The following is a 24,803-nucleotide window of genomic DNA, read 5'->3' on the forward strand; positions in this document are numbered from 1 at the left end:
TTGGGAACTTTGATGTGCCATTCATTGGAAATACATATATCATTCATGTATTTTAAATATATGAATGCATACATATGTAATTATTACATATAAATTAAACATATACATCACATGCATATGCATGTATATGTATTTATACGTATACATGTATACACAACCACTCCTACACACACGCATATGCAAAGCTCAGCCCTCAAATCAAGTTCCACAGTCTAGTGGAATATTTTTTCTGTAGACGAACTGACTTGCTCCTTAATACAACCTGTGGTAGGTAGAATAATGGTGCCCCCAGGGCACCTGGGTGGCTCAGTTGGTTAAGCATCTGTTTTAGGCTCAGGTCATAATCCCAGGACCCTGCGATCAAGTCCTGTATGAGGGCGGGGGTGGGGGGGTGGTCCCTGCTCAGCAGGGAGCCTGCTTCTCCCTCTCCTTCTGTCTGCTCCTCCGCTTACTTGTGCTGTCTGTCAAATAAATAAATAAAATCTTAAAAAAAAAAAATAACGTCGCCCTCAAAATGTTTGTGTTGTAGTCAGCAGAGCCTATGAATATGCTATCATACACAGCAAAAGGAACTTTGCAGATGTGATTTAAGACTTTTGAAAATGGGACAATTGTTCTGGATTATCTGGGTTGGGCTCAGTATAATAAGGGTCCTTGTAAGAGCATAAGAAGTAGACAAATGTGTCAAGAGAAGGAGATACCATGTGGAAATAGAAGAGAGACAGGGATAGAAACCAGCTGTTCTCTGGCCTCAAAGTCTTACCGAGCCTTGATTCTAGGAATTCTGACCTCCACAGCCGTAAATAATGAATCTATGATATTTTAAACCAATAAATTTGTGGTGATTCATTATCAAAGAACTAGGAAACCAATATAAGATCCTAACAGGGAGGCATGGCTCCCTTTTTCAGATGAGAAAACTATTTTAGAATAGTTTACTGTTAGTGGTGTTAAGTTATAGATCTCGGAGTTCATATTCCAAAACGTGTGTGTGTGTGTGTGTGCATGATTTTAGCCATATTATAACTATAGGTTCATGGTGATTTTTTTTTTTTTTTTTTGGTCTGGAGGTAAGAAAGGATTGTGTTTCAGTAGTAGAGGAAGGAGGGGAGACAAAAAGGCCTGGGGTATGCTTAGTAAGACTCGTAGAGATACAGGGAGGAAGAAAAAAAAAAAAAAAACAGAAACTCATAAAAACATAGGGACTCAGAGGTAAATGATCCACTGAGTTTTGAAACATGAGGAACTCACTCCCGCAAGCCACCTCAGGGAACAAGATGGATGATTTATGCAAAGGTCTGTTTAGTTGTTGGTTTCTGTTCTTTTTTTTTTTTTTTTTCTTTTTACCACGCGACATAATTATACAGTTTCTTTAGAACATTCTGTCGTCTGGGAGAATTTCTTGCAGAAATTCTAAAGCGTGTAGGCTCACAGGAAACCAGCCAAGATCTGCATGAAACTATATTTATACATATGCCAAAACGAAAAACATAAAATAAGTACAAAGATACAAACTGGGCATTTTAGCTGAAGGCAATGAATGTGTTACCCTTAACACACCTATCACATTATAGAGAATACTAGAAATAGATAGGCCTTCAGAGATTGCACCATAAAACCTGTACGTGTTTAGCCAAGAGCATGTTTTATTTAATCCTTAGAGCAACATCACAGGTGGGGAGTTTCATTCCAACAGTGCCACCAAGGACCCCGAGGCTTAGCACTTTAAAATTCCTCCACCAAGATCAAACGAGCACTTAAAAAAAACCAGTACCTTGACCTGGACTGTCCCATTTCAAATCTAGTGCCCATTCTACTTCAGCGCCAATGGCGATTTCCAACTTGTTTGTCTTTCAAGAGAGGAAACCAGGACCTTATAGAGATATGGCGTTTACACAGATTCTCAGAGCAGAGTGTTTATTCCTGTATTTATTTGCTTGGTTATTCATTCATTCCTCAATGGTTTACGGAACCACAAATTATATATATTAAAATACATAGACTAGAGAGTGTTTTTTGTTTTTTGTTTTGTTTTGGAAAGGAAAAAGAATCAAATCCTGGGGGTGGGGGAGGGGCAATAGAAACAGAGAAAAGGTCAGGTAAGAAGAGCTCAAAGAACTGCACGCCACACAGACTTGGACCAATGCCAGGGTGAATGTGATACCCTAACAGCAAAGCAAGAAAGCAACAGGTGCTTTTCCAGCTTTCCTGAATATGACACCTGTGACAAATCCCACCCTGGGGCTCTCAGGACCACGACTCTCTGTGGCCTAGAAGCTAAGATCCTCAACCACACAAACCCTGCTAACCAATGTCATGGGGTCTTTCTCATGAAGGCCCTTGGGCTTGTCCCAACATTAATTAATACACAGATGACTAAGATTGTTCTCAGGGTGGTCTCCATCTGAAGGTTTCATTCAAAGGAAAATTTTAGTTTTTGGAAAATCCATTTTGAATATAGGATACCCAAGGGTATTCCTCAGAAAAGAAGAAATAAGAAAAAGAAAGTAAAGGAAACAGAATTCCATGGGGAATTCTGGTTAAATTATGTAACAATGTATCTATCCTAAGACCCTTAACACAAGAAACATTAGCATTTTACCTAACACTGAGAAGGAAAAACATTTTTTTTAAACTCTGTCAAAGCATTGATGGTAAGATGCATCCTAATTTCAGAGATTTGAATGTGGTCAGTTTAGAACCAGTGACATACGATGTTTCACCACTACAGGGCTTGTCAAAGCCTTTACTATCCCTAGGTGCATGGTAAACCTTCAAGGCAGTTCTAGAGTACGGACTTTTTTCCATGTGGGCATGACCACTGAGCTGCTCCTTTTTGCCTTTCAGCTGCATATGGGACTAATGTTTCACAGAGCCCACATGGAAAAAAATCCTCTCTGAGCAAATGCATGAACTTCTGGGTGCTTCCGTCAACTGTCCGTGAATATGTCTTACACCGGAGCTTTTGCAAAATGTTTCGAGTGCCTGGGAGCATGAGGTTGTAATGTTTGACAAGAACGTGGCATGCGGATGTTCTGTGTTAACTGTGGGAGGTAAAATCCTCTTCCTTCAATCAGAACTTGGGGAGGGGGTGCGGGGGAGGAGGGATGAATGCAGGCCCTAGCCTAAAAGTCAGGAACCACAATGAAACAAGGGCTTGAAACCTCGCACACGTCTGTAACTTGTTACTCATGGTCAAAATCAAGATCAGCATCTCCCTTCCTGAGGTCAGTGGTTTCCCCTACAAGAGAGCATGCAAAGCCTTGACCGTGAAAGAGAGCGGCTTCCAGTTCACCGTGAGTATCAAATGCATGTATTATCTCCTCTCCCTCCTAAAATCACATAAAAATGACATTAAAAAAGATATTCTGGTAAGGACTATGTGAGGCTAGACGTGCTCTTTGAGCCCACGTTTTTAAATACATTTTCATTACATTTTAAATTAAATTACATTTAAATACATTAAATACATCCACCTCTGAAGAGAGAACCACGGGATATCTTCTGTCCCAACTTCACCTCCTACGTGGCTGTGAGATCCTTCCAGGCCTCAGTTTCCTGTTCTGAAAGATCTGAGAAAATACCTGAAACTTCAAAAAAATTAACGGACTTGATCACGATTTATTTACAAATATACAGGGAACATCTCTCTTAGAATATTCTATCAAGAAAAGATGTTTGCCCGTTAAAACACACAAAACAACAAAACTACAACATTCCTTTTGTCAAACCAGGACAACTATATAATCCACCACGGTTTTCTTTTTCTTTCTTTCTTTTTCTTTTTCTTTTTTTTTTTTCCTGTTTACTTCAGTTGCCAAGAAGCACAGAGCTAAATTTATCTCCCATTGAGTAAGATCCCCCATGTCAGGCTTCTGAAACCATTTCCTCCCTTTCTGTTTCTCTCCGTACAAATGGCTCTGGTCAGTCCTATCTTTATATTATCTGTTTTTTGGTTTTTTTTAAATAGGTTGGATTTATGCAGATAATACTAAGTTCTCAGAGAAGAATGAATAGAATACATTATAAACACACTATACAAAGGACACAAACTTGGTTGCTGGGTAACCTACCGAGACCTTCGGGGGAGGTGCCGCTCCCTCACCTCTAAGACTCATTCTAAATGCTTCAGCTGATTTTCCAAGGTCTTCTCCACCTCTCTCCAATTCACCTGCTTGTCTCCACCACACTGGTACCTGTGCTCTATCAACATCATCTGGGACCATGTGAGGCTCAGCCACCTGTCCTCCGTGTCCCCTCGGCCCTGGGTGGGCAAGGACTCCTGCTCAATGCTCTTTGCGTTCTCAGCATCCCACAAAGGGCCAGGAACAGAGTAGGCACAAGAAATCCTAGGTAGATGAATTCCCTAATTCAACAAATACAGTGTTGAAGAAGTTCTCAGGTCTAATAGTGGGGAGTGACAAGAAGGGGACCTAGTCCCTGACCATGAGACACTCACAGTGGGATGAGGACCGCACAGGAGAGCAGGTAAGTCAGAAGAGCAGGTGGGGTGACCACAGAGAGACGCTCAGGGCAGCAGCCATGGCGGGCTAGCTGTGTGACCCCAGAGAAAGGTACTTTACTTAGTGGTGCAGACCTTGGCCTGACCAGGGGCTGATGATCACGGCAGCTGGCTACAGGTCCAGTCTGCAAATGGTGTCCAGGCTTCACTGGGATAAACTAGAATTCAAGGCTACGTGCAAATGGGTCTGTCCCTTGGAATAGGGTCTTGTGGGTAGAAAGGAAAAAATACAAACCAAAATATAACAAGAAAAGAAAGTCCTTTCTTTGCATTCCCTAACACTCCTTGGTAAATACTGAGCGAATATTTAATTTGTATCCCCTTGAAAGGGTGAAGTGTTCTATTGCCCAGCTCTGAGGTACCTGCACACCTCTTTCCTGCACCCCTTAGTGCTCAGAGAAGACTCGTTGGAGAAGGTTCCACATACACTGAATCTGGAGGATGAAACAGCTGTCTAAGCTGAATGCCCACAGGCAGGGGGGCAGAGATTGATGGTGTAGGAGAGGAGGAAAGGAGAAGCAGAATGAACAACACTGTCAAAATTCCAGAAGCTGAAGCCACAGGCCCTAATTCAGGAAAAGAGAAACAGCTGGAATTATAGCTGGAAAGACGAGACCAGGAACACATTCTTTGGCCACACTGACTGAGGAACATCATTCAACAATGATTACTTGAGCACCTACTATGTTCCAGGTGCTAAAGCTGGTAAACAAGACCTCAGTTCAGTCACTGAATGATGAAATTAGATGGCTTAATACCTCTTTGACTAACTGTAACTACCATTTCCTGGCTGCTCATGTGTGTTGGCCCCTGCGCATGCATAATTTCATTTTTCCTCACAGTCCTATCTGATTCCACTTGAAAGGGAATGCTCAGGGAAGTTCAGGACTTGCTTAAGACCACACAGTGCTAGAAGTGTCCAGCAGTGACCCAGATTAGAGCCACACAGCCTGGGTGGAAATCTCAAAGCCTCCGTTTACCGGCTATGTGACCTTGGCCAAGTCACACAGTCACCATGTGCCCGCTTTTCTTGAGGGTAGCTGGAGCTCATCACAGTACCTCCTTAGAGTCCTTATAAGAATTAAACAGCCTGTTGTAATCAAAGCACTTCCCAGTCATGGCCCGTAGGAGGCACTTTATAAGACTTAGCTATTGGGACTATCCTGGCTGTAGAGAGGTTTATTATACCTGCCCCTACCCAGGACGTTCAGAGAGGTCACAGAGGTCTGAGTAAGTTTGGAAGATCTCTTTGAGCAAAGGTTTGGTTTCCTTGCTTAATTCAAGGCTTGCCACTTCTCTCCACCAACTTTCTCACAAGTACCTGCTAATGGCTTTCATTGTTTTGTTTATAGTGCTTCTAACAAGTGTGGGTAACTTCTCATTTGCATACTTAATAGGCAATTTCCAAAACACATTGACACTGCAGTTGGTTTTAGGAGACCTGGATTTTCTTTTCTTTTTTGTCCTGTTTATCAGCCTTTGGATGGGTTTCAACAGCTCTCAGCAAACTCCCCCCACCTATTTCCATCTTATTTAGGACTTGCAGAATTCTTCATATATTTTGGATATTAACCCCTTATTGGATATATCAATACCCAAAAAAACCAACAAACAATCCAAATAAAAAATGGCCAGAGGACCTGAATTAGACATATTCCCTAAGGAGACATACCAGTGGCCAATAGACACAGGAAAAGAAATTCAACATCACTAAATATCAGAAAAAATGCACATCAAAACCACAGTGAGGGACGCCTGGGTGGCTCAGTTGGTTAAGCAGCTGCCTTCGGCTCAGGTCATGATCCCAGCTTCCTGGGATTGAGTCCCACATCGGGCTCCTTGCTCAGCAGGGAGCCTGCTTCTCCCTCTGCCTCTGCCTGCCATTCTGTCTGCCTGTGCTCGCTCAATCCCTCTCTCTCTCTGATAAATAAATAAAATCTTTAAAAAAAAAAAAAAACCACAGTGAGATATCTCCTCAAACCGATGAGAATGGCTAGTATCAAAAAGGCAGGAAAGAGCGGGTGTTGGCAAGGAAGTAGAGAAAAGGGAGCCTCAGTGCCCTGTTGCTGGGAATGTAAATTGGGATGAATGGATACAGAAGGGTGTGTGTGTGTGTGTGTGTGTGCACGCGCGCGCATGCGCGATGGGATAGTACTCAGCCATCAAAACACTGAAAAAAAAAATCTTGCCATTTGCAACATGGATAGATCTAGAGTGTCTTACATTTGGTGGAAGAAGTCAGACAGAGAAAGAAAAATACCAAATGATTTCCCTTACCTGTGGAATCTAAATATCAAAACAAACAAAATGAAACAGACACAGACCCACAAATACAGAGAACAAACTGGTGGTTGCCGGAGGGGTGGGGAGGTGGAGGGCCAGCTGAAATAGAAGGGGATCGAGGGGAAGAAACTTCCAGTCAAGTAACTAAGTCGTGGGTTGCAAAGCATGACATAGCCAATATAGTCAATAACAGTGTAATAACTTTGTATGGTGACAGATGGTAACTGCACCTATGGTGGTGAGCACTGCATAATGTATATAAATGTCCAATCCCCATGTTATACATCTGAAACTGATGTTATATTGTTTCTCAACTATACTTCAGAAAGGCCCTTCAGAATCACTTTACAGATACTCATATAAGTTGTAATGTAATGCATTTTAGTCCTCACCATAGGTCCATAAAGAGATAACTATTACCATCACCATTTTACAGATGAGGAAAGGGAGGCACAGAGATGTTAAGTGACTTGCTCAAGGTCACAGAGCAAAAAGGCAGTGAGTCACGTAAGGTCTCATGACTTAGCCTTAATAGAGTAACAAAGGATAAATATGTTGCATTCTTCCCGACCATCTTCATATTGAGTTAAATATTATTAAAAGTTTAGAGACCAGGAAACTGAAGAGCAGGGGTCCTCAGAGGCTTGCCCAACGTAGTGCCTGAATGAGAACCAAAGTCTGCTGACTCCCCTTGACCTCTGCACTGTGCTGTGGATGGAGGAAGGTGCTGACGGTTTCTGTGCCCAAGTCCATTACTGCTGTCCCTGCTGCTGTTACTGCTGTGATTTGCAACAGAAGGACCCCCCCCCCAAACACATACCAAGTACACAGGGAGAAAAATAATGATAAGAGCACAGCTGATTCTGTATTCCAGCCTCAGATCTAAGCCCATGCATAATTTACTCCACACTGCCCTGCAGTCACTTAAGCTGAGGAGAGACAGCTATAAATTCAGGTCTGCATACACTAATTTATTTCTTATTTATTTTACTGATACATATCTAGGGCCTCCAGCAAGCTGCTCCAACACCTGCTCAAAGGCACCTGCAGCCCCAGTGTAACAGGGGCAGAGGGGGAGACCCTGAAATATGTCCCAGAAGGAACAGTGGAGCCACAGACTAGAACCGAGCAGGTAAAATCGTTTTCTGTTAAACTGGGATTAAACTCATACGTGCTCCCCTATCCTCTTTTGCATAAGATGTAGGCCTGAAAATTTCTTGTTAAATCTCATTCTGTTTCTCTATCTCAGTAGAGCACAGAGCATATTTCAATGACCAACATTTTTGCACAAGCACGGGGTTATTTGTCTGAGTCCCAGAGTGTCAGAGGACGAGCACATTTTTAAAAGACGAAGATGTCACCAGGAGGAAAGTGAAGCAGAGAAGAAAAGGTGCATCCGTTCCCTTGAATAAGTGCTGAGGACCAAGCCCTCCGCGGGATGCCATTCGGGACAGCAGGACAGAGGTTAACTCCCAGTGCAGTCCTCTGCACGGAAAACAAGGTAAACTGGAAGAAATGGTCAGTGTCCTTGTCCAAAGCTCTCATTTTACAGGTGATCAGACCACAGCTGGAGAGGAAAAGTGACTTGTCCAGGGCCACTCAGTGACCTGGTCCCAAGGTGCCCCTTCTTTCAGTCTCAGGATAATTTTAAAATGCCCTGACTTCTTGGCATTGGCTGCACGGTCTCCTTCCCACCTCCCTGCCGCCCACTTGGTTCTCCTTGCAGATAGGGCGTTAGGGCATAGAGAGGCCTTCCCTGAATGGGCAAATCAAGAATGAGGAATGCTAAATTCCTGCAGAAACAGGGTTGAAAGCCTGGCCCAAGGCCGTATCCTTAAATGAACACCTGTTTGTTTCTCAGTGACACTTTTCAGGTGCCTGCTCTGGTCTCCAGACTACACTGGCCGGGACTGTAGTGGAGAGGCAGAAGGGGCAGGGGTCTTCAGCAGAACACAGTCATGACCCTAGGACACAGGCTGAGCATGGATTCCATTTAGTGTAACTATTAATCAATTATTTATTTTGCTTTTTCCTTTCTTCTTCCCAATGCCCGATAGAAGGTTATCCTGCTGCCTTTTGCTTCTTGGGCTAAAAGAGCAGACACAGAAAGGCATTTTGTTGAAGGTCAAGGCCGGCTTGGCCTGACTGCAGCTCCTGACCTTTTCCCCACATCTCCCACTGCTGTGAGGGGAGTGGCTGGGCCACGGGGACCAAGACTCACCCGCAGAACATGAAGATGGTGCTGGATGTGGCGTCATAGGGTAAAGGGAGCGTCTGCTGCAGACATAGCTGCTCACAGCCACCGTTGAAGCCGTCCGAGCAGTCGATGCCTTTCGAGTGGTCGTAGCATCCAGAGCCGTCCTTCATGGGCCTCAGCTCCTCGGGGCACTGCTCGGGGGAGAGAGAGCAACAGGGTGGTCATGGCCGAGGAGGCAGTGGGATCCTGCAAGCCCTCTCCTCCCACCTTCTGAAAAGGGGCATGAGGCAGGGACCACAGACAGTTTCCATCAGAGTCTTGCTTGGCCCATTCATTGCTATACGGCCTCTTTGACCCTCAGTGTGCCCACCTGTGGAATGGGACTTTTGTCAGTACCTGCCCGGTAGATGTGGGAGAATACAAGGTCCCGTCAGCAAAGTGCTCAGAACACTGCGGCTCGCACGACAGCTGTACGGCAAGGGTTAGCTGCTTTTCCTGTTGACAACACTGGAACCGTCATCATCACTGCATTTAGTATGGACCAGTAGGGTCTGCCATTGATAAAGAATCCCTCTGGCCCGCAGCCAGGTGTATTTTAAAGAGTTCCTACTGATGCAAATTTACATTCCAGCTCTTCTTCTTCTTCTCCTTCTGTGATCTGGGGCAAGTTATTCACCTTCTCTGAGCCTCGGTCTCTTCATCTGTTAAATGGGCATGGAACCTGCCTATATGGATTTCTTGTCAAGCTTAAATTGGATCCTGGGAGTGTGCACCTTACTTCAGAATTCTGGACACCATTCGGTACTTGTCACATGTGAGTTATCTTCCTGTCTGTCGTGAATTTCTCTCTTTGTCTCCATCCCTGTCTCCGGGGTCCTGAACGGGACTCCTGCATGCCCACAGCAAGAGCCGGCACTCTCCAGCCTGGTCTCTTCCACACCGTCCTCCTGACGGTCAACAGAACGCTATTGCTAAATCACCCTTCCCCACCTTAAATAAATGAATGCATTTTCCACAACAACAACAACAACAACAACAGCAACCATAACACCTCCAATCTCCCTTACACTGACAGGTAACGTCCTTTGCAGGTGCCTCAGATCCAGCCATGGGCACCTCTCTCCAGGTCACCAAACCAGCAGCCCTCCAGTCCCTAAAAAACCCCAATGACTCCAATCTTGAGTGACCTAGTCAAATGCTCTTATCAGGGTGCCTGGTATCCGCTAAGCACACCGTAAATGGAAGATCCTATACTGTAGGGACAACCGGCTATTTGAGCTGGTCTTTTTCCATCCGGCACACCAGCTCTCCTGCATCGGGGACAGAAAACGAGGTACGAGGTTTTTTAATTTTGGTCACTCTGCTGGCATTTCCTGTCCACAGAGATGAACACCCAGAGCTCAGCCCTCCTCATCCATCCCTGGACGTCATCGATTAAAATGGCTCCATAGTGCACGCCCCCACCCCCCACCCCCGGTCCCTTGCCCAAGCCACAACCTGAAGAACATCAATAACAAACACACACAAAGCCATTTACAAAGCCTACTGTAACCCACAACAACAAAAGGTCAATCCTCCTGAAAATTAAAGTTTGCCTAATAAGAATTCATAATTACAAACGCACAAGAGTTCTTCGAGACATTTAAGACTGGCGCCAGAGAGGGTGACAGAGAAAGTGGGTTACAAATGGCCTTTATCAAGCTGCAGAAAGGTTATAAAACTGGCTACATTATGTGCTTAAGAAGAAAAATCAATTTTCCATGTGAGTGAAGTGCCGTAAATATTCATACAAGCTCTGAGGAAACCCCTGCTCGTCTCGGAACACTCACAGTCAGACAGGAGGGCACCTGGTCACGGGGCCATTTACGGGTACTCGGGTACTCGGGGCTGGGTCTGTCTGTCTGCAGAGACTCAGGGATAAGCGCTAGAAAAAAAAATGTCTGACCTTCTCATCAGGTGACAGGAGGGATAGAGACACGGAATTCATTCCTAGTTCTTCCCCATCCCCAGCTGATTCCCTGCCACTTTTATTCTTTAAAAATGTATGTTCTGTAATCCAGGCAAGATCTAAACACCTAACCTGCTTTTACTTAGTTGGTCTTTACAGCAAACCTATGAGGTAGTGTGGTAGGCTGATAATGGCTCCCCAAGATACGTTTCTGACCTAACCCTTGAAACCTATGAATGTCACCTTCGACGGTAAAATTTGGCAGATGTGATAAAACTAAAGTCCTTGTATTATTATCGAGGTAGATCTGAATGTGGTCATGGAAGTCTCATAAGATAAAGGCACAGAGAGGACACGCACGGATGAGAAGGCCAGGTGAAGGCAGAGCAGAGATTTCAGCCATGGGGCCATGACTCAGTCAATCCTGTAACCTCCAGAAGCCGGAAAGCAGCAAGCGAGGCCCTGGGAGGGAACACGACCCTGAGATCACCACGACTTCGGACCTTTGCACTCTGGAACTGAGAGAGACTACATTTTCATCGTCCTCGGCCACAGAGTTCGTGCTGATTGGTACAGTGCCCACAGGATCCAGTTCAGGTGCGAAGTATCTTGAGTCCCATTTTACAGATCAGGAAACTGAGGAGAAGTGGTAGGGGTGGGGCTGTGCAGGCTTTCTGGCTCTGTAGCTCTTAGCTAACTCCCAGGCAATGCACTCTACTCCCCTGTCACTGACTGATGGGTTTCCTATCTCAGGACATTGGAGCAAAGATAGATTTAGAGCTGATTTAATCTCCTTACATTAAAATTGGGAGAGGTGTTCTGAGGAGATGACGTGGGTTTTCCAATCACCCCCACATGACTATCCCTTCATCCGGCGTGGACGTCATGCCCCGAGTCCTTGCGGGTGGGCGAGGGCAGACTAGATCTAGTAGTATCACTGTTCGAGATTATTAACATATTATTTCAATTACTTGACTGCTCATCATCTGTCTTCCTCACCAAAATGTGAAGTTGATAATACAATGGACCCTCCTGTCTTGTCCCCACCTGCAGGGCACACTTAGCATAGCGTTGGCAACAGTGTAGTCACTTGCTACTTTTCGAATGAGCCATCTGAGTGCCAGACAGGATGTACGATGTGTCTGTATGTTAACTTTGGGTCTGAGTCCAAACTCGGCTTCTTACAAGCTTCACGACCTCTTGCCAGTGACTCAACCTCATCTGTCTTCAGAGACTGTAAGGAGTAAACAGAATTGTATCCAGCATCGAAGATGGTCCCCAACGGTTCCTGCCTCCTGGCATTCACACCCGGTGGAGTGGCCTCCCACACTGCACCAGGGCTGGTCCGCATGACCAACAGCATATGGCGGAACTGATGGCAGAGCCCTTCCAAGATTAGATTATTAAAGGCTGAAGCTTCCCTCTGTTTCCCTCCCTCTCTTTCAGATCACTGGCTGTGGTGAAATCAAGCTGCCATGTTGTGAGCAGCGCTAGAGGGAGTCCCGTGGGGCAAGGAATGGAAGCTTCTGGCCAACAGCCAGCATGGCTGCCCTGCCAACAGCCCCTGAGTAAGCTCAGAAACAGACACTCCCACTGGTCAGCTGACACCTTGACTAGCACCTCAGAGGGGCCAGACTCGCCCAGCTAAGCCACTCTTGAATTTCTAACCCTCAGAGATGATGTCAGACAGTAAAATCTTTTCGTTTTCTGCTGCTCCGTTTGGGATGACTTGTTAGGCGGCAATAGATAACCGATACAGGGAGCTAAGTGCCTCAGATGCCCAGCACAGCATTCGATGAGGGGCAGCTGCTGTCGTGGGTAATTTGAAGACACTTAGAGTTTACTTTGAGAGCTAAGGAATATTATGTCTCTGTCAGAAAGAGGGCTAGTAATAGAACAAAAAAGAAGCACGGAATAATTCGAAAGGGAAACTCAAAACCCTGGCAGTGTGAGTGACCAGCAGTTACTGCAGTAGGGATGCCTTGGTCAGAGAAGTATTCCTCTTAGGAGACGATGTCCCTGAGTAAAAGAGAGACATGCCACCATCCTGGAAAGAGGAAGATCAGAACTCTTGCCCAAGCACTTCTGCTAGCTTGCCTGGTGTGCCGGGCAAGTCCTTAAACCCAGCTGGGCCTCAGTTTCCTTTATTTCAATGGTGGGGGGAAGCTTGGAGGCAAGAGCATGGGGACTGATGTCAGGCATGATTCCACACAGGTTTCGTGAGCCCAGAACAACATGACGACAACTGTTTAATCTCAGAGAGCCCCTCAGTTTCCTCAGCTGGAAAATGGGAGTAACTGTGCCTCTCTTGGAGACATTTCTGGAGACTTCACGAGAAAACACACTGTAAGTGCCTGGCTCAGAACTTAACACATAGTAAGCACTTCATAAACGAAGGGGAAATGAACAAATGGTAAATGAATGAACCCAATCCCTCAAAAGGAAACCTAACTACAACTATCAGCTTCTTTCTTTCTTACCTAGGCAAGCCCTTCATTGGACGGCTCAAGAAATACTGATTGGACGCCTACTCAGCACTAGCCAAATGTGCTGGGTGCTGAAAATGTCGTGGTAAACACAACAGACAACACCTTGATCTCATGGAGTTTAAATTCTAGAGAGGAAAATGACTGATGAGTAAATAAATAAGACAGTTATTCCATGGTGTGAAAAAAGAAGAAGAAAGAACCAAGTGAACAGGGAATGGAGTAAAAGAGGCATCCCGGGAAACTCTGAGGGAAGTCGGAATAATGAGTGGGGTCTTCTGGGGGAATACGAGTGGGAGGCGTATCCAAGAAGGAGCCGGAAGTATGAAAGTCCTGAAGGAGGGAACAGTGTGGACCTATGGAACTGAGAAGGCCAGACAGTCAAAGCTCAGTGAGCCAGGAGAAAACAAGTTCGGCTCGTACAAGGCAAGGTGTGAGAGGAAGGCAGTGCCCACATCCCGTAAGCCAGAGTTGTGCACTATGATCTGCAAGCCAAATCCCATCTGAAACCTGTTAGTTTGCTTTTTTAAAAATTATTTTTTTTAAATTTTGAGATAATTGTAGATTTGCATGCAGTTGTTAGAAATAATATGATAACAGAGAAATCCTGTGTACCTTTTGCCCAGTCTCCTTCAATGGAAACATCTTGGAAAACAATAGAAAGAATATCACAGCCAAGATATATACATAGATCACCAAGATACAGAGCATGTGCATCACTACAGAAATTCTTCCTGTTGCCCTTTTAAAATCCCACCCACTTCCCACCTGACTCCTTTTCTTTATGCCCAGAAACCACCATGGTCTCCATTCCTTTACAGGTTAGAATTCAATAGAAAGCATTATAGAATGTCTGTCATTTCAGGAATATAACATTGACAAAATCATATAGTATGTGACCTTTGGGGATTGGCTTTTTTCCCCTCCACTCAGCATCCTTCTCGTGTTCATCCAGATTGCTGATGTAGCAACATTTAGTTCCCTTTTCACTGCATAGTAGTAGTCCATGGTATGGACAGGTCATAGTGTGTTTAACCATTCACCTGCTGGAGAACATGAGGGTTGTTTCTATTTCTTAGCTATAATGAACAGATGCTATAAATATCTGCATACAAGTTTTTGTGTAAACATAAATTTTCACTTCTTAAAAAAAATGCCAAGAAATAGAATTCCTGGGTCATAGGAAGGTTGTATATTTAATTTCTTTTTTTAGGAAGCTGCCAAACTGTTTTCTTTTCTTTTTTTTTTTTTTAAGATTTTATTTATTTATTTGTAAGAGAGAGAGAGTGAGAGCGAGCACAGGCAGACAGAGTGGAAGGCAGAGTCAGAGGGAGAAGCAGGCTCCCTGCGGAGCAAGGAGCCCGATGTGGGACTCGATCCCAGGACGCTGGGATCATGACCTGAGCCGAAGGCAGCTGCTTAACCAACTGAGCCACCCAGGCGTCCCTGCCAAACTGTTTTCAAGAGTGGTTGTCCTATTTTAAATTCCCACAAGTAAATGTATGAGTGATTCACTCTCAACAGCATTTGATGTTGTCCATATATACATATGGACACCCTGATCTGTGTGTAGTCACACCCTCACTGTGGTTTTAATTTGAATTTCCCTAGTAGTTAGTGGTGCTGAATATCTCTTAAGCTCCATTTCCTTTTCAGTGAGATGTCTCTTAATGTTTTTTGCCCATTTTCTGATTGAATGATTTGGGGTTTGTTTTGTTTTTTACGAGTAAGGCTTGAGAGTTCTTTATATATTCTAGACATTAGACTTTTGTCAAGAGATATGGCTTGCAAATGTATTTTCTCTCCCAGTTTGTAACTTGTCTTCCCATCTTCTTCAAATGAGCTTTCACAGAGCAAATGTTTTTAATTTTGATGAAATCCAAGTTACCATTTTTTCTTATATGGATCGTACTTTTAGAATCTAAGAACATTTTGCCAAGCCCAAATCTCAAAGATTTTCTCTTGTGTGTGTGTATTTTCCTAGAAGTGTTATGGCTTTATGCTTCACAATTAATTCTGTGATACATTTTTAGTTAATTTTTGCATGAGGTGTGAGACTTCACTGAGGTTTGTTTTCTTGCCTGTGAATGTGCAATTGTACGAGCACCCTTTGTTGAAGACTCCCTTTTCCCCATTAAATTGTTTTTGCCTCTTTGTAAAACAAAAACAAAAACCACACACACACACACAAACCCATAACAAAACAGCACACACACACAAAACAAAACAAAACAAAACCCAAATTGAGCTTATCTGTGTGGGTCATTTCTGTGTGTGTGTGTTTTTAAGATTATTTATTTATTTATTTGATGGACAGAGATCACAAATAGGCAGAAGAAGACAGAGAGTCAGACAGAGAGAGAGGAGGAAGCAGCCTCCCTGCTGAGCAGAGAGCCCAAAGAGGGACTTGATCCCAGGACCCTGGGATCATGACCTGGGCCAAAGGCAGAGGCTCAACCCACTGAGCCACCCAGGCGCCCTCTGTGTTTTTTTATTCTGTCTGTTCATCTATAGGTCTATCCTTCTGTTAACACCACAGTCTTGATTACCATAGCTATATGCATCTTGAGATAGGGTAGACTGACTCCTTCTACTTTATTCTACTTTTTCCAAAGAAGTTTTGTTTCTCCTAGTTCCATCACCCTTCCATATAAATTTTAGGAAAGTCTTGTCTCTATCTATAAAAAAAAAATCACCATGCTGAGGTTTTAATAGGAATTATCCTAAAACTTTGCATCAGTTTGAAGGGAAAGGAGATCTTTATGATGTTGAGACTTCCAATCCGTGAACACAGGTTGTCTCTTCATTTACTTAGATCTTTTAAAAATATCTTTCATGAGGGCACCCTGGGTGGCTCAGTCAGTTAAGCACCTGCCTTTGGCTCAGGTGATGATCCAGGGTTCCTGGAATTGAGCCCCATGTTGGACTCCCTGCTTTGTGGGGAGTCTGCTTTTCCCTCTCCCTCTGCCCCTCTCCTCATTCATGCTCCCTTTCTAAAATAAAATAAATAAAATCTTTTAAAAAATATCTTTCATCAGCATTCTGTAGTTTTCAGCATACATGTCTCACATGTTTTGTTAGATTTACATCAAAGTATTTCATTATTTTTTTAGACATTGTAAATGGTATTGTGTATTGAGAACTTGTATCTTCTCTCCCTTTAATCAGTTTTGCTAGTTTCCCCCTCACCCAATTTGCTTGATGTTCTCAAGGTATCAGTTTTTTACTTCATTGACTCTTGTGTATTTTTTTCTTTCTGTTTTTAAGTACATTGATTTCCTATCTTCTGCGTGCTTTGGGTTCATTTTGTCCTCTTTTTTTTTTTTTTTTTTTTTTTTGGTAGGCTCTTAAGGTGGAAGCTTATTATAGATTATTAACTGAAACTTTTTTTCTAATATATACATTCATGGCAATAACTTTCCTCCTCATTAAATATAAAGACACAGAGAAATTACAAGGAAAGGATAGATCACTATGCTAGTTGTGTCCCATAAATTCTGATATACTCTATTTTTATTTCTTTCAGATCAGCATATTCTTTTTTATAACCAGTGAGACTTCCTCTTTAATCCATGGTTTATTTAGAAATGTGCTGTGAGGACTCCAAGTATTTAAAGATTTTTCTGTTATTTGTTATTGCTTTGTAGTTTCATGCTATTGTATTTAGAGAATACACTCTGTATGATGAATTTCTTAAATTTATTGAAGTATTTTTCCATGGCCCAGGATATGGTCTATCTTGGTATGTGCTCCATAAGCACTTGAAAAGAATGTGTATTCTGTTGTGGCTGGGCAGTGTGTTCTATAAATGTTAACTAGATCCTTTCAGTTGATGACATCATTGAGTTACATTATAGCATTGGTAATTTTCTAACTCTTATATCAGTTGCTGAGAGAGGAAGGTTGGTGCATCCAACCATAACTGTGGATTTCTCTTATTTTTCCTTTCAGTTCTATTGGTTTTTGCTTTACACATTTTACAGCTCTGTTGTTTGATGCATAAACATTCGGGACTGCTATGACTTCTTGGTGGATGACACTTTCATTATTATGTGATTTCCCTCTGACTTACTTTATGTGATATGAATATATATACTCCTACTTTTGTTTGATTTGCACGTCTTTTTATTTACTTTCAATCTGCCTAAATCATTATATGTTATGTGAATTTCTTGTGAACAGCATATAACTGGGTCATATTTTTAAACCAAATCTGCCAATTTCTGTCTTCTAATTTGTATTTTTAGACCATTTACATTTAATGTGATTACTGGTATTTTAGAGCTTAAGTTGGATGTTTTATTTTGTTTCCTGATCTCCATTTTTCATTTTTCTTTCTCTTGCAACATTTTAAAATTCCATTTTGATTTATCTGTAGTGTTTTAAGTATATCTCCTTGCATAATTTTTAGTGTTAGCTTTTGGTATGCATGACTTATCACAGTCTACTTATGCCATAATTTTACCCATTTAAATGATGTATAGAAACCTGACCTCCCTTTATGTCCCTTTACCTTCTCCCATCTGTGGTGTATTTAAAAAAAAAAAAAAAAATTCCTCTAAATACATTTAGGACCGCATCAGATAGTGCTAGCATTTTCACTTTAACTGTCTAACATAATGTAGGAAGTTCAAGAAGAAAGGGAAGGTCTATTGCATTTACCCATATTTGTGTTGTATTCTTTCTTCCTTCCCACTGTTCCAAAATCCCTTCTTCTATTGTTCCTCTTCTGTTTCAAGAACTTCCTTTAGCCAGTCTTTAGAATAAGTCTCCTGGCAACCAATTCTCTTAGTTTTCCTTCATATGAGAATGTCTTGATTTCTTCCTCATTACAAAAAGATGTCTGCTGGGCACAGGATTCTGAGTTCACAGTTTTTGTTCTTGCTTTCGTTTTTCATCCAACACTTAAAAAATGCTATGCCACTTCCTCCTGGCCTCCATGATTTCTCCTGAGAATTCCACCATCATTCATGTTGTGCTTCTCCTATAAATAAGATGTCATTTCTCTCTACTTGCTTTCAAGAATTTTTCCTTGAAAAGCCGAAATTTGACTATTAATTGTTGGTATGGATTTCTTTGTGTTTATTCTGGAATTTTCTCAGCTTTTCAAATATGTATATTTATGTATTTTACCAAATTTGAGAAGTTTTCAGCCATTATTTCTTTGAGCACTTTTTCAGTTCCACTCTTTCTTATTTCCTTCTGGCCCTTGAGACTGTGTTTATTTTCTTTATTGGTCTTGTCTCTTGATGTTCTGAGTGGGTGATTTCTATTTCTATCTTTATTTTCTCTGTCCTATCTGCTAGTAAAGTTAATCCACGGAGTTTTCAAAACATTTTTTTGATTATTGCATTTTTCAGTTCTATAATTTTCATCTGTTTCTCCTTTATATCTTCTACTTCCTTGATAAGACTTTGTTTTTCTCATATGTGCTTATAATTGCTTGTTTAAGCATTTTTATGATGACTATTTTAACATATTTGTCATTAACTTCCGATATATATTCTTTGTTACCTTCATAATGGCATCTATTGGCAATGTTTTGTTTGTTTGTTTGTTTGTTTGTTTGCATTCTGTCTGAGATCCTTCAGGCTCTTGGTGCAATAAGTGATTTGGTGGAAACCTGGATAAACTTGGGGCATTATGTTATGTCATTATGTTTTAACTCTGGACCTTATTTAATCCTTCTATTTTATCTGGATTCTTCCGACACTGTTCCAGTAGGGCAGAGTGGAGGCATAGCTCATTACTGTCGGGGGAAGTAAAATCCCAGTTTTCCCACTTAGCTCTCTCTCTGACATCACTGCAGTAAAGAAAGGGGGAGGTACTGTATTATCAGACTGTAGCATTATAGTCTGGTACAAATGAAAGTCTAGTTCCCTACCTGGCCTTTGTTAGAATGGGCTGGGGTTGGACCATGATGTCTCGCTAGAGTGATTATTGTCTAAAAATTTTCTGTCTTTATAGGCTGCCGTTTTCCTTTTGCTGAGGAGAGTAAGCTTTGGGTTTTGGGTTGTTTTTGTTTTATTTTCTTTGGTCCTTACCTATTGGCATTTCTGACTTGGTGGCTCCTTCAGTTCCAAGCTTGGAACATATAAAGCAAAAAGAACACCCAAGGTACTGACCACCAATATCTCCATGGGCCCCCAAATTCCTAGCTGGTCTGCCTTTTTCTCTTCACCTTTCACAGACTTATGTTTGTTTTATATGTAATCTCCAGCATTTTTGTTGTGTTTAGCAAAAAAAAAAAGAGGGAAAAGACATCTATTTCCCCACAAACTGTTTTGCACAGGACTATTTATGTTTACATTTTTAAAGTTCTGTTTTTATTTTTTTAGAAGGAAGACTATGAGGGGCGCCTGGGGTGGCTCAGTGGATTAACGCCTCTGCCTTCCACTCAGGTCATGATCCCAGGGTCCTGGGATCAAGCCCGGCATCCGCTCTCTGCTCAGCAGGGAGCCTGCTTTCCTTCCTCTCTCTCTGCCTGCCTCTCTGCCTACTTGTGATCTCTGTCTGTCAAATGAATAAATAAAAGTCTTAAAAAAAAAAAGGAAGACTACGAGACAAACAACAATAACAACAACAACACATGCATGTGACTTGCAAAGCCTAAAATATTTACTACATGGTTCTTTACACAAAAAAGTTGCTGACTCCTGACTTCAACCCTGGGAAGTCACCTTGATATTCTAAGTACAACTGGAAGGCACTGAAGGTTGTGAAGTGATTCGGTTTGCTATCTTGAAGAGATTACTGAAGTCAGTAAATTTGGTTATCTGTAAGCACTTTAAGGTCTTACAAAAAGAAGCCAGGGAGGCAGACTCTGTGGTTCTAGGAGTGGGCAGAAGGAAAGGGGCAGGTCCACCTCCTAATGACCCCATTCCTTGGAAGGCCGCTCTTTGGCAGAATTTTTCAGTAAGTGGATGAGAAACCCAGTTCAGCTGAGTTCCAGAGCCTCACAGCCTCCACTCTGCTCTGCTTCAGGCGAGGACCCACAGGAAGACCCTGAGCCTGAATCCCTGAGCCTTGAAGTCTTGAGGATTTTAGTGGGGAAGAGGTACCAAGGGGAGTCTCAGCTGCTCCTACAACACACTGGCCCTGCTGTACTCCTCCCAGCCCCCCCTCTCATCCCCTGAGCCTTCTTCCACTCCTTCCCAAGCCCTGTTTTCAACATCACCAAGCCATTTGTTTCCATTTGTAATTATGCATTTTAATGTTCATTAATTATAGAATGCAAATTGCTTCAAGTACAAAATTTGTAATGAGCTGCTCCACTACCCCACCCCCAGGTCTAGAAGGTGGGCCAGCTGCTCTGAGCAGAAGGAAAAACAACCAGCTTACAAGACAAAATAACTTCCTGGGGCCCGAGTGACTCATATGGCAAGCAATCCTGGGGGATTTCCAGGGTGGTGAGGACAGAAGAGCCCTGCCCCTCCCTGGGGCCCTGGGAGATGACAGGTGTGGCACCTTCCTTCTCTTCTACAACCTTGGACCTGAGAGGCAGGGTGGGATAATGGAAAGGACTCCAGCCTCAGACCCAGCCTCTTCTTAGCTATCGCCTAAAGCTAGTCATGCTTGTCTGAGCCTCAGTTTCCCCACCTGGAAGACCTGTCTCAAAGTGGGTGTGGCAGGCAAATTGGCTGATGGAGACAAGTAGCCAAATTCTAGCAAACCCTCAATTTAAACAAACAAAAAAAAAGCATGTAAATAATGGATCTCTGTAGAGCTGAGTTTTGGGTCTTCCTCTCTGTTCTCTAACTGGCTGGGTACCTTCTGACAGGCACGTCCTGCTGTCTGAGTCTGTTTGCTATACTATAAAATGAAGGCATTGGACAAATGGAAGGTAGGCAATACTCTTGAGCTCTGAGCTGCTTGGTTTTTTGTTAAAGCAATGATGGACTGTGGAAAGAGGAGAACTATCTCAAAGTGAGTGGAGAATCCCCTTTGAATTGATTGAGCATGTTTTAAGACATCAGCAGGATGACTCCACACCTGCCTAACTACGGGCAGAGCCTTGTCCTCCTCCCAGGGCTCAGCCAGTATCTGATTTCTCTCATCACCAGTGAAGCATAATAACAGTACTACCTCCTAGCAAGAGTCCTGCCTCCTACCAATCACACTGCCCCATCACATCATCGTAAAGGTTACACGAGACAAATTAAAGTGGAAGTGGAAGGCTGAGCACATTGTCAGCCACAGAGGATCTCACAGCTGTGAGTGGAGTCTGCCGCGTCCTCCCTGGGGGCCCTTGCTTCTCTGAGCCTCAGTTTCCACGTCTTACACTGGAAAGAGTCACTCCTACCTCCCTGGGCTTATGAGAGAACCAAACCAGAGCACACACCCGACAGATGTCTGACACAAAAAATGGTAACTGCTGTTTGGATTTCTTGTTACTTTGCCCCCAAATAGGAAATGCATTCAGGAAAGCAATGGAATAGGGTTGCAGACCTGCAGAATATTGCCACAGGCAGTTCTTGCTATATTTTCAGCAATGCTAAGGCAGGACAGGCATCCTCATGCCCCTTTTGCTGATGAGGAAACTAAAGCTCGGAGAGGCCAAGTGACTTGCCTGAGGTCACACAGCTAAGTGAGAGAAAGCCTTTGGTGGAACGTCCCCTGATGGCAAAAAAAAAAGGTTTTCTTTCTCCCTGATCCCCATGAAGGTGGTCTGTCCATGATGTCATAAGCAGTTCAGACTGGCTAGGGCTACACAGGAATTCTGAGAACTTTGCAGGAAGACCATGATGTGGATTATGGAGGAACACAGGGGCTGTTGGCAGCAGCGTCTTGATGTACAGATCAGATAGCATCCCAAGAAAAAGAAAACAGAGGAAAGGAAACGATGATGCACCATTTGCTAGACATTTTCTCCTATGCCTCTCCTCAAATTCTCCCAGCAAAAAACTCAGGGACACCTCTAAGATACTCTCATTTGGCAGGCGAGGTTATGGAGGATCATGGGAGCGAAGCAGGGCTGCAGAGTCCTTCATTAGGGGCCATCCCTTTGATCGGAGGCTGAGTGGGCCTGAGTGCCCTCGTCCCAGGAGGCCTCTGGAGTACAGCCAGGAAAAGGAGTGTGTGGGGAAGACCCTGCAGTTGCCCATCCCCCGCACCTCCCCCACTCAGCCTCAATCTGTCAACAAGGCCCGCTAGCCTGCCTATTACTGGAGACATTGATTTGGACAACCAGGCCAGTCGAGAGCCCATAATTACAGGGAGTTTTAATCAACTCATGCCAATTCAGCCGTCGCTCAATCCAATGCCGACATGGAGGAAGGGGGTGGGCATGCAAAAAAAGATTACAGGGATCAATAGCGGGTAATTTAGGACTGCAGCTGCAGGGGCTCTGGGAGGCCTCAGACCTCGGAGTGGAAAAGGAGTCCCCAGGATTGCTCCGGGGCTCACTGGCCAAACCACGACCCTATTTCATGTGCCCCTCCACCCGGATGTGGAAGCTACGGAGGCAAACAGCCAATGGCCCCTGCCGGGTCTGACCTCAGTACCTTTGTCCATGCCTTGCCCCTGAGCGAGGCCTACTTTCCTCTTCCTAAAACATCCTATATATCTTCTAAGTGACAGCTTAAACCGTCTCCCTCTGCAGATGCCCTCCCAACTCCAGAAGCAGAAGGATGCTGAAGAGACAAAAAAGAGAGAGAGAGAAAGAAAAGTCTCATCCAGATGCTGCTAATTATTCTTGGCTCTATGACTTTGGGCAAGTCACCATACATTTCTGATCATTGTTTCCCCATTTAAAAATGGACCTGATAGTAATTACCTGCCCCTGGGTGTGCTGGGAACCCTCAGGGCCATGATGGACAAAGAACCATCTTGTATGAAAGTTGCTACGTCCTTCTGATGCCCAGAGTCAGCCGGCGCCATTTTTCCTTCTCTGCTATGTTAAGAATTGCTCTAGAACAAACACCGCTCTAGCAGGACCATGGCTTCTGGTTCACAGTCTATCTCCCCAGGCATCTGTGCGCTATTTGAGGAGAGAGAGTAGAAGACACACAGCTTCCTCTTTCCAGCACCATCCCAGGGCCCAGCACAGGGGATGGAGACGCTGGCATGACCTTTGGCTTCGGGCCAGCCCTGGCTAGACTCCCACCTTGCTCTGCCGCTCACCAGCCTCGTAATACCAGCCAGTAACTTCAGTAACCCTTTAAGACTCAAGCCTCTCATTGTAAACTGAGACTATGGACATACACCTCAGTAGAACTGCCATGGGGGTGGGAAAGCCTTAGACATCGAATATCCCTAGCACGGTGCCTGGGCATGATAAAACATCAAGCGTTACAAAAGTCGTCACTGTGATCATCATCACTTTAATATCTGATACCCGGAAAATATTTTTGGAATGCCATAAGATGTCTGGTCACGTTGCTTAGGTGTGTCTTGAATTCCCTTGAAACAGCGACAGGCCTCTCTCCCCACGGACCCGTCATCTGTGCCGTGTTCAACACACACTTCCCAGAGACGTGAGAAAGGAAACTCGCGCGCTCTGAGCACCTACTGCGAGCCAGACATCCCACTGGGTGTTCTCCTCAGTCTGCTTTGCTCGAGGCCCACGATTCTATGAGCTCGCTGTTACCAGCCCCACATTGCAAAAGAGGGAACAGACTTTGAAAAGTCCAGAAGGGCTTTTCCTCTGTCACTCAGTTTTCTAGGAGTAGAGCCGGGGGAGGGGGGGTGGCAGACATGGGTGTGTCTGGCTTTAATCCCAGGCTCTCAGCACCACACAGCTCCTTTCTGATGGAGACACAAAAGAGTACAAGGGGTAGTGGGTGCCTGACCTCCAGGAGAATCTAGACCGACGAGAGGCGCTGGGTAAACCCCCAGAGGGAGGTGAGTCACGGATGGCTTATGCTCCAGACTAGTAGTAGGCTCAAGAATGTCGGCAGTGTAGAAAGGTGTGGCTAGCTTCGCTGGCACACACGTTGATCACGGCTAACTGTCTGAAGTTATGGCCACCAGCCTTTCCCATGAGAGGAGCACAGGTAGTTAGATGCCTCTGTTTGGGGCATCTCCATTCCCTTCTCATGCCTCAGCCTTCCTCTCTGTTACATGAGCAAGGTGGCAGCTGGTTTCCAAGGGCCTTACAGCTCGGGCTTCCTACAATTCTCTGCTGGAGGCTCACAGAAATTCCAAGGGAGGTCAGGTGCTGGATTTGGGTAGCCAGAGGCACCTGAGCTGGGAACCACGGAGAAAGACTGCTCTTGTAGGAGAGGCTTAAGGCTATTGTTTGCAGCCCACCCCTCCAGCCCCTTCCCTCCTTCTGGCTGGAGTCACGAAACCTTCCACCTCTATCTCTGGAGCTCCCCAGAACACCGCACGGAGTAGGGATTCAGTTCAGCATGTGCCTATTCAAAG

General features: G+C 44.0%; 1 protein-coding gene across 3 annotated transcripts in view; it reads right to left on the bottom strand.

Annotated features, from left to right (window-relative positions):
* Positions 1-24,803, bottom strand: part of ASTN2 (astrotactin 2) — an 855,422-nt gene that overhangs the window by 310,391 nt on the left and 520,228 nt on the right. For all 3 annotated transcript variants that reach the window (XM_082697137.1, XM_082697136.1, XM_082697135.1), the window contains one exon: positions 9,027-9,193. In XM_082697137.1, the coding sequence (XP_082553263.1) occupies positions 9,027-9,193 (167 nt within the window). The remainder of the gene's footprint in view (positions 1-9,026; positions 9,194-24,803) is intronic.

Source organism: Mustela nivalis, assembly GCF_964662115.1.
Source record: "Mustela nivalis genome assembly, chromosome: 13".
Classification (NCBI taxonomy): domain Eukaryota; kingdom Metazoa; phylum Chordata; class Mammalia; order Carnivora; family Mustelidae; genus Mustela; species Mustela nivalis.